The sequence below is a fragment of the Phyllobates terribilis genome, unplaced genomic scaffold (genome assembly GCF_046119375.1).
Source record: "Phyllobates terribilis strain yellow unplaced genomic scaffold, ASM4611937v1 Scaffold_11__3_contigs__length_659146591, whole genome shotgun sequence".
NCBI lineage: Eukaryota > Metazoa > Chordata > Amphibia > Anura > Dendrobatidae > Phyllobates > Phyllobates terribilis.
The window spans coordinates 153,960,417-153,971,313 of record NW_027362771.1 but is presented as its reverse complement, the minus strand read 5'-3'; the positions used below and the strand labels follow the sequence as shown (position 1 = coordinate 153,971,313).

General features: G+C 59.0%; 1 protein-coding gene across 3 annotated transcripts in view; it reads left to right on the top strand.

Annotated features, from left to right (window-relative positions):
* Positions 1–401: 401 nt before the first annotated feature.
* NUDT4 (nudix hydrolase 4) overlaps positions 402–10,897 on the top strand; it is a 52,436-nt gene continuing 41,940 nt past the window's right edge. Inside the window, exon 1 of one of the 3 annotated variants that reach the window (XM_073651703.1) lies at positions 402–558. In XM_073651703.1, the coding sequence (XP_073507804.1) occupies positions 472–558 (87 nt within the window). In that variant the 5' untranslated portion in view covers positions 402–471. Of the gene's footprint in view, positions 559–592; positions 1,068–10,897 lie in introns of those variants that run through there. The other 2 variants (XM_073651701.1, XM_073651702.1) reach the window with 2 other exon arrangements.

The window sequence follows — 10,897 nt, the reverse complement described above, 5'->3', positions numbered from 1 at the left end:
AACACGGCTACAGGTGCCACATCGTCTATAGTGCGGGCACATCTCCGGTCGTGTGAACATGGCTACAGGTGCCACATTGTCCATAGTGCGGGCACATCTCCGGTCATGTGAACATGGCTACAGGTGCCACATTGTCCATAGTGCGGGCACATCTCCGGTCATGTGAACATGGCTACAGGTGCCACAGAGTCCTCAGTGGTTGATACCTTTTAGTGGCTTTCTAGGCTGCTCAGGTCTGGTGATACTGAGCCTGATGAAGGAGCCGAGCAATCTGGAATTCCTGCTATGTGTTACATGGAATGCTTGCTATTTACAGTACCATCTTCTCAGTTAGCTGCTACAAGGTATCAACCACTGAAGAACAAGACCCTCCTTCTCCCCACGGGACACGAGCATGCGCCTCGCAGGTGAGACTGTGCATGGACTGCGGTGCGTTGCGGTGCGGGGACGTTTATTCACGTACAGAGCACTATGGCACTAGTGGAGCGGTTGTCTGGGCAACGCGGAGAGCAGGGGGCGCCGCCGTACTCCCCTCAGCCTGGGGGCGGGGACAGCGAGGTACAGGAATGCGCACACATCACTACTCTTCATTGAGAGCTGCAAGCGCCGACCCTCGCCCTCGTCGTTGCGCATGCGCAGCAGCCTTTCTCTCGCCCGCGCCGTGGAATGCTCGGCTCTCCTAGAGAGACGTGCAGTGTGCGCGCAGGCAGGGGCGGGAGTGACGGGGCAGTGCAGGCGGCGGGGCCGGACCAGCTGAACGGACACAGACCGGAGACGACACAAGTCCATGGAGAGACGCGTCTGCTCCGGGTGCTCACTTCTCTCCAGCATCACCAGCCTCCTCTAACCCCGGGCCGGCTCTCCTCCTGCTCCGGCCGCTCGGACGTGTGGTGCGGATAGAGGCAACGGCGAGGCTCGCGGTGACGGCAGCTGTAGCATCCGGGGAGGTTGGAGGAGTAGCCGCCTCTATGATGAAGTTCAAGCCGAACCAGACTCGGACTTATGACCGGGAAGGCTTCAAGAAGCGGGCGGCCTGTCTGTGCTTCAGGAACGAGCGGGAGGATGAGGTGAGACCGGGAGACCCGCCCCCCGCACACCGGCCTGCATCCTCCAGTGCCCGGGACGGCCGGCACTTCTCCGCGGTGCAGAGGAGGCCGCAGGTCGGAGGAAGCCCTGTGTGAGCGCAGTTGTGTGCCAGGGACCCCGGGGAGCAGGGCTGCCACTGACGGGGGACCCCTGGTTGCCACTGACGGGGGACGGGACCACCCCTGGTTGCCAATGACGGGGGGGGAGGACGGGGACGACCCCTGGTTGCCACTGACGGTGGGGGGGGGACAGGGACGACCCCTGGTTGCCACTGACGGTGGGGGGGGGACAGGGACGACCCCTGGTTGCCACTGACGGTGGGGGGGGGGACAGGGACGACCCCTGGTTGCCACTGACGGTGGGGGGGGATGGGGGCGACCCCTGGTTGCCACTGACGGTGGGGGGGGGACGGGGGCGACCCCTGGTTGCCACTGACGGTGGGGGGGGGACGGGGGCGACCCCTGGTTGCCACTGACGGTGGGGGGGGACGGGGGCGACCCCTGGTTGCCACTGACGGTGGGGGGGGACGGGGGCGACCCCTGGTTGCCACTGACGGTGGGGGGGGACGGGGGCGACCCCTGGTTGCCACTGACGGTGGGGGGGGACGGGGGCGACCCCTGGTTGCCACTGACGGTGGGGGGGGACGGGGGCGACCCCTGGTTGCCACTGACGGTGGGGGGGGACGGGGGCGACCCCTGGTTGCCACTGACGGTGGGGGGGGACGGGGGCGACCCCTGGTTGCCACTGACGGTGGGGGGGGGACGGGGGCGACCCCTGGTTGCCACTGACGGTGGGGGGGGGACGGGGGCGACCCCTGGTTGCCACTGACGGTGGGGGGGGGACGGGGGCGACCCCTGGTTGCCACTGACGGTGGGGGGGGGACGGGGGCGACCCCTGGTTGCCACTGACGGTGGGGGGGGACGGGGGCGACCCCTGGTTGCCACTGACGGTGGGGGGGGACGGGGGCGACCCCTGGTTGCCACTGACGGTGGGGGGGGACGGGGGCGACCCCTGGTTGCCACTGACGGTGGGGGGGACGGGGGCGACCCCTGGTTGCCACTGACGGTGGGGGGGACGGGGGCGACCCCTGGTTGCCACTGACGGTGGGGGGGGACGGGGGCGACCCCTGGTTGCCACTGACGGTGGGGGGGGACGGGGGCGACCCCTGGTTGCCACTGACGGTGGGGGGGGACGGGGGCGACCCCTGGTTGCCACTGACGGTGGGGGGGGACGGGGGCGACCCCTGGTTGCCACTGACGGTGGGGGGGGACGGGGGCGACCCCTGGTTGCCACTGACGGTGGGGGGGGACGGGGGCGACCCCTGGTTGCCACTGACGGTGGGGGGGGGACGGGGGCGACCCCTGGTTGACGGTGGGGGGGGACGGGGGCGACCCCTGGTTGACGGTGGGGGCGGACGGGGACGACCCCTGGTTGACGGTGGGGGGGGGGGGCGGACGGGGACGACCCCTGGTTGACGGGGGGGGGGGACGGGGGCGACCCCTGGTTGCCACTGACGGTGGGGGGGGGACGGGGGCGACCCCTGGTTGCCACTGACGGTGGGGGGGGACGGGGGCGACCCCTGGTTGCCACTGACGGTGGGGGGGACGGGGGCGACCCCTGGTTGCCACTGACGGTGGGGGGGGACGGGGGCGACCCCTGGTTGCCACTGACGGTGGGGGGGGACGGGGGCGACCCCTGGTTGCCACTGACGGTGGGGGGGGACGGGGGCGACCCCTGGTTGCCACTGACGGTGGGGGGGGACGGGGGCGACCCCTGGTTGCCACTGACGGTGGGGGGGGACGGGGGCGACCCCTGGTTGCCACTGACGGTGGGGGGGGGACGGGGGCGACCCCTGGTTGACGGTGGGGGGGGACGGGGGCGACCCCTGGTTGACGGTGGGGGCGGACGGGGACGACCCCTGGTTGACGGTGGGGGGGGGGGGGCGGACGGGGACGACCCCTGGTTGACGGGGGGGGGGGACGGGGGCGACCCCTGGTTGCCACTGACGGTGGGGGGGGGACGGGGGCGACCCCTGGTTGCCACTGACGGTGGGGGGGGACGGGGGCGACCCCTGGTTGCCACTGACGGTGGGGGGGGGACGGGGGCGACCCCTGGTTGCCACTGACGGTGGGGGGGGGGCGGGGGCGACCCCTGGTTGCCACTGACGGTGGGGGGGGACGGGGGCGACCCCTGGTTGCCACTGACGGTGGGGGGGGGGCGGGGGCGACCCCTGGTTGCCACTGACGGTGGGGGGGGGGCGGGGGCGACCCCTGGTTGCCACTGACGGTGGGGGGGGGCGGGGGCGACCCCTGGTTGCCACTGACGGTGGGGGGGGACGGGGGCGACCCCTGGTTGCCACTGACGGGGGCGGGGGCGACCCCTGGTTGCCACTGACGGTGGGGGGGGACGGGGGCGACCCCTGGTTGCCACTGACGGTGGGGGGGGGGCGGACGGGGGCGACCCCTGGTTGCCACTGACGGTGGGGGGGGGCGGACGGGGGCGACCCCTGGTTGCCACTGACGGTGGGGGGGGGGCGGACGGGGGCGACCCCTGGTTGCCACTGACGGTGGGGGGGGGGGGCGGACGGGGGCGACCCCTGGTTGCCACTGACGGTGGGGGGGGGGGCGGACGGGGGGGACCCCTGGTTGCCACTGACGGTGGGGGGCGGACGGGGGGGACCCCTGGTTGCCACTGACGGTGGGGGGCGGACGGGGGGGACCCCTGGTTGCCACTGACGGTGGGGGTGGGGGGCGGACGGGGGGGACCCCTGGTTGCCACTGACGGTGGGGGGGCGGACGGGGGGGGACCCCTGGTTGCCACTGACGGTGGGGTGGGGGGACGGGACGGGACGGACCCCTGGTTGCCACTGACGGTGGGGGGGGGCCCCTGGTTGCCACTGACGGTGGGGGGGGGGCCCCTGGTTGCCACTGACGGTGGGGGGGGGACCCCTGGTTGCCACTGACGGTGGGGGGGGACCCCTGGTTGCCACTGACGGTGGGGGGGGGGACGGGGGGGACCCCTGGTTGCCACTGACGGTGGGGGGGGGGACGGGGGGGACCCCTGGTTGCCACTGACGGTGGGGGGGGGGGACCCCTGGTTGCCACTGACGGTGGGGGGGGGGGACGGGGGCGACCCCTGGTTGCCACTGACGGGGGGGGGGGGACGGGGGCGACCCCTGGTTGCCACTGACGGTGGGGGGGGGGGGGGCGACCCCTGGTTGCCACTGACGGTGGGGGGGGGGGGGCGACCCCTGGTTGCCACTGACGGTGGGGGGGGACGGGGGGGACCCCTGGTTGCCACTGACGGTGGGGGGGGACGGGGGGGACCCCTGGTTGCCACTGACGGTGGGGGGGGGGGACGGGGGGACCCCTGGTTGCCACTGGGGGGGGGGACGGGGGGGACCCCTGGTTGCCACTGACGGTGGGGGACGGACGGACGGGGAGGACCCCTGGTTGCCACGGACGGTGGGGGGGACGGGACGGGGGGGACCCCTGGTTGCCACTGACGGTGGGGGGGGACCCCTGGTTGCCACGGACGGTGGGGGGGACGGGACGGGGGGGACCCCTGGTTGCCACTGACGGTGGGGGGGGACCCCTGGTTGCCACTGACGGTGGGGGGGGACGGGGGGGACCCCTGGTTGCCACTGACGGTGGGGGGGGGGACGGGGGGGACCCCTGGTTGCCACTGACGGTGGGGGGGGGGGGACCCCTGGTTGCCACTGACGGGGGGGGGGACCCCTGGTTGCCACTGACGGTGGGGGGGGGACGGGGGGGACCCCTGGTTGCCACTGACGGTGGGGGGGGGACCCCTGGTTGCCACTGACAGTGGGGGACGGGGGGGACCCCTGGTTGCCACTGACGGTGGGGGGGGGACGGGGGGGACCCCTGGTTGCCACTGACGGACCCCTGGTTGCCACCACTGACGGACCCCTGGTTGCCACTGACGGTGGGGGACCGGGGGGCGGGACGACCCCTGGTTGCCACTGACGGTGGGGGACCGGGGGGCGGGACGACCCCTGGTTGCCACTGACGGTGGGGGGGGGGGCGGGACGACCCCTGGTTGCCACTGGGGGGGGACGACCCCTGGTTGCCACTGGGGGTGGGGTGGGGTGGGGGGACGGGTGGGACCCCTGGTTGCCACTGACGGTGGGGGGGGGGGCGGACGGGGGGGACCCCTGGTTGCCACTGACGGTGGGGGGGGGACGGACGGGGAGGACCCCTGGTTGCCACTGACGGTGGGGGGGGGACGGACGGGGAGGACCCCTGGTTGCCACTGACGGTGGGGGGGGGACGGACGGGGAGGACCCCTGGTTGCCACTGACGGTGGGGGGGGGACGGACGGGGAGGACCCCTGGTTGCCACTGACGGTGGGGGGGGGACGGACGGGGAGGACCCCTGGTTGCCACTGACGGGGGGGGGGGCGGACGGGGAGGACCCCTGGTTGCCACTGACGGTGGGGGGGGGCGGGACGACCCCTGGTTGCCAGTGGGGGGGGGGACGACCCCTGGTTGCCACTGACGGGGGGGGGGGACGACCCCTGGTTGCCACTGACGGTGGGGGGGGGGGGACGGGACGACCCCTGGTTGCCACTGACGGTGGGGGGGGGGAGGGGGGACACGACCCCTGGTTGCCACTGGGGGTGGGGTGGGGGGACGACCCCTGGTTGCCACTGACGGTGGGGGGACGACCCCTGGTTGCCACGGGGGGGTGGGGGGACGGGGACGACCCCGGGTTGCCACTGGGGGTGGGGGGGGGGCGACCCCTGGTTGCCACTGGGGGTGGGGTGGGGTGGGGGGACGACCCCGGACGACCCCTGGTTGCCACTGACGGTGGGGGGACGACCCCTGGTTGCCACTGACGGGGGGGGGGGGGACGGGGACGACCCCGGGTTGCCACTGATGGGACCCCCGGGTTGGGACGGGGAAGACCCCGGGTTGCCACTGATGGGACCCCCGGGTTGGCCACTGATGGGGGGGACCCCCGGGCCTCTCCTGGAGTCCAGCACCCCCGGCTGTTGTGCCCAGTGCCACCTTATCTCCTGGGCCAGACCTGTACCTACACTGACAGATAATGAGCCTGAGTCATGTGTCCTGTGCCTCCTCCTTAGTGTGTCATTGTGTCTGGGGACCTGTAGGGCACGAATCACATTCAGGATGACTGGCTCATATCTTACAATACATTATTGCATACGATGGTCACTTTGGGGTCCTCGTGGCCCATTTATGCCCGCACTGTGCGGCAGACTATACTTCTATGCAGGGTATATCCCATGTTCTGTTTACAATGGATGTTTTATGTAACTCATTTATAGTTGTGTTCATGAGGTGGCACAGAGCCTGTTGCTTTCTGACAGTCCTCAAAAAATAGTGTGCAAGAATGGATCTAACATGTCCGTTACAAAAAGCCATGACACCCGTGTGAACAGAGGCATCCACATCAGACTGCTGACAGGGATTTTTTGCAACCTCCCCTGTACATATTCACACTCAGTTTTATTCAGTGAACATGCTGTGAGGTAGAGGAAGAAGCTGCCAAAAATCTGTCACTGTTATTCATCTCCCATGACAAAATAAATATTGGGCATTGAAATTCAACATGCCAAGCCCTCTATCTCCGACGGGAGCGCCCAATTCTTATTAGCTGGTCAGCTGATGAGTTCAGCTGTCATTGGTATGGAGGCCTGTAACTTGGTTGGTGTGTGTGTGTGGGGGGGGGGGGTGTTCCTGCAGGTTAGGGAGCCCATAATGTTATGTTTCTATTAGACCTTATTCACATAGATGATATCCATGTGCGGACCCAGGCAAACTTCGAACACATCTTTTTTTTTTTTTTTTTCTTAAACTTTTGAGCCCCAAAAAAAACAAACGCGTTAACACCTCTGAACTATACTGTGCTCTGTCTGGTTAAAAAAAAAAAGGTTGTACTACAATATTGGACTTGTGCTGATGCATAAAATGGCAACACACAGATGAATTACAGTGTATCTAAAGTGTAATTTTATTTATTTTACACAACTTGTCTCACAGACCCCACTGAGCAGTCAAAGAGCCATATTGAAAGTTCATGAGGCTGAAGCGCCCAGAGCCGAATATAGGTTCAGTATGGAGTCTGTGAGCCCGCACTCCATTCTGTGGACAGGCTCGTAGACTTTGTGCTGATGCCGTACACCATTCTGTGTGTGCTCTTAGACAGAGCTGCCTGAGCAGCTGCTCACTGCAGAGCAGGTATTTGAGTGATCAGTGGAGATCTTAGATCACCATTTATTTGCAGGACTTGTTGGGTAGTACTAGGGCTGTGGAGTCAGTAAGCCAAACCGACTCCTCAATTTCCCTGACTCCGACTCCACAGCACAGCCTCACTACTGAGCATGTACATAAAGTGCAGCACAGATTCATCTCAACTAAAAGCAGAGATCCTTAGATCAGTAACAGAACAGACATTTATAGGACACTTCATAACTTTCCCAAATTCTTATGAAAACATTTACAGCACATTCTGCATTGTACTACTTTACCAATTTATTATATATTTTAGGAGTCGGTCAATTTTATACTGACTCAGACTCCACCAATATGGACTCTGAATCCACAGCCCTGGGTAAGTGCTGATCATTTAAAAAAAAATACTTTTAAAGCCTTTAATGGATTTTCCCACGAACATAAGTTAATTTTAATCAATTCATCTTGGACTAATAATAACTTATACAATTGGATGTGGTACGGTCAGACACAGCCACTACACAGTATATAGAAGGGGCACATTTATAAGATTATCTCAGCACAGGAACAGTTTATTTAAACACATCCAAATGTGGAAATTATTATTATTCCAAGATCTGTTGATCTAAATAAACTTTTGTACGTGGGAAAACCCCTTTAAGGGAGTCTGTCAGTACAGAATGATTGTTCAAATCAAGTACAGGCGCTCGTGCACCCTTGGTGTGGCTAAACATTTAAGTGCATTATCTCACCTACTTGATTTCCCTCGATCTCCACCCCCTTCTTTGATTGACAACTCTGCCTTTACTTTATAGCGCCAGAAAGGACGGAGATCGATGGAAAAACAAGTAGGTGGAAAGGTGCAGATAAGTTAGGCTATGACATGATGCACCGAGCGCCTGTACTTGGTTTGAAGTTATTCTGTGCAGACAGTACCGCTAAAAAAAATAAAAATGGATTGATTTTCATTTGTGTTTGATCAGTGTGTCAGTTTTTACCCTCAGTTTTTTTTTCTCCATTATTTAATTTTTTTTAATTTTTACAGCAAAAACAAGAAACAAAAACAACTTTTAAAGGTATACATTTAACATACGATTACACTTCATATTTTCATAAAAAAAAACGTATAATAGAAACATGTGCACCACATCTGTATTTTTCACCCACTCCTGATTTTGGCTTACAAATACTGATGTGAAATACTCAACGTGTGCACATGGCGCAAAGATACACGGACATGTGAATGGCCCCATAGACTAAAATAGTCACGAGTTCTATCGGTGAAAACACGGGAAGTACTAGTACGTGAAAAACTGGCGTATGAATTAGTTTCATTTTCTTAGGACTAGACAGATCCCAGGAGTCGACCGAAAGTGTTGGCACTAGTGATGGGCAAGCACGCTCGGGGGCTCGCCGAGTATTTGCGGCGTGCTCGGCATCTATGTTAGTGTCTCCACGGCTGCATGTGTTACGGCTGTTAGACAGCTGTGACACATGCAGGGATTGTCTAACAAACAGGCAAATCCTGCATGTGTCACAGCTGTCTAACAGCTGTGACACATGAGTTAAAGGGTTAACAATACATGCTCGCTCATCGCTAGTTGGCACCCTTGAAACTGTTCCAGAAAATTAAATATTTCATCCAGAAAATGATTGCAGTTACACATGTATAAAAAAAGTGTTTTTCTTTTGTGTATATTGGAACAACACAACAAAAGGCAAATTGGACATAATTTCACACACATCTGCAATCAATCGCTTCCTATAACTATCAACAAGCTTCTTACACTTCTCAGCTCGAATTTTGGACCACTCTTCTTTTGTAAACTGCTCCAGGTCTCTCATATCTGAAGGATGCCTTCTTCCAACAGCAATGTTAAGCTCTCTCCACAGGTGTTCAATGGTATTTAGATCCAGACACACTGCTGACCACTTCAGAACTCTCCAGCACTTTGTTTCCATCCATTCTTAGGTGCTTCTTGAAGTATGTTTGAGGTCATTGCCCTGCTGGAAGACCCATGACCTAGACCGCAAGCCAAGCTCTCTGACTCTGGGCACTGCATTGCAACCCAAATTCCTTTGGTAATCTTCAGATTTCATGATGCTTCGCACACAGTTAAGGCAGACAGTGGCAGAAGCAGCAAAGCAACCCAAAACATCTTTGAACCTCCACCATACTTGACTGTAGGCACTGTCTTATTTTCTTTGTAGGTCTCATTTTAGTTTTCGGGAAAAACAGTACAATGATGTCCTTTACCAAAAAGCTCTATCTTGGTCTCATCTGTCGATAAGACGCTTTCCCCGAAGGATTTTGGCTTACTCACATACATTTTGGCAAACTGCAATCTAGCTTTTTTTTTTCTGTTAGCAGTGGGATCCTCCTAGGTCTCCTGCCATAGCATTTCATTCAAATATCGATGGATAGTTCGTGCTGAAGATGATGCACCCTGAACCTGCAGGATAGCTTGAGTTTCTTTGGAACTTGATTGGGACTGCTTATCCACCATCCATACTATTCTGCATGCTTTCATCAAATTTTCTCTGCCATCCACGTCCAGGGAGATTAGCTACAGTGCCATGGGTTGTAAACTTCATGATTATGTTGTGCACAATGGACAAAGGAACATCAAGATCTCTGGAGATTGTTGATATTTCTCTAACTTTGGAACTCAAATCCTCAGTTTTCTTCTCTTTCTGTTCTCCATACTTAGTGTGGCACACACATTCCAAAGATTGAGTCAACTTTTCTTTTTATCTGGTTCCAGGTGTGATTTTCATATTGCCCACACCTGTTACTTGCCACAGGTGAGTTTGAAAGTGCATCACTTGCTTGAAACAAAGTTGTTTTCCCACAATTTTGGAAATATGGCAACAATTTGTGCAGCTCATTCTTGGGCTTTTGTGTGAAATGACGTCCAATTTGCCTTTTTTTTGTGTTACAGTACATACAAAGAAAATATACACATGTGTAATTGCAATAATTTTCTGGTAGAAATAATTAATTTTCTGGAGCAATTTCAAGGGTGCCAACACTTTCGACTGACTGTATCTAACATATTTAGGTTACTTTCTTTTGCCCTCAATAAATTACTGCTAGGTTATTAGAATTGATTGGTTTCTTGAGTGCTGTAGCTGGCTCATATATTTTGTCTTCCTAGATTAGGATGATATTGTCATTCCTAATCTTCATGGTTTACTCGCTGCCTCTCGGGTCATCAGTGTGCAGAGTAAAGTAGAATAAGAGACCTAAGACCATATGTCATGGCTTAGTGGGGCTTCCCCTTTTCATGTGTCATATAGTAACATTCAGCATGTAACTGGTTACATAAGACCCATGTTTAAAGAAAATTCCCATAGTGATGATTTCTGTAAAGCGCTGTGGAATTAATGGCACTATATAAGTGAGTAAAATAAATAGAATAGCACTGATTTATTATGCATAGGATCATATTCATATATAATGTACATTCTGCTGAGATAAAAAGGGCTGCTATAATCTTGTTCGATTTCCTTATTTTATATAATATATTTTTGTAGGTGATTTCAAAATCTACAATAACCTCAAATATTACACACAAGCAAGCCTGATCATAG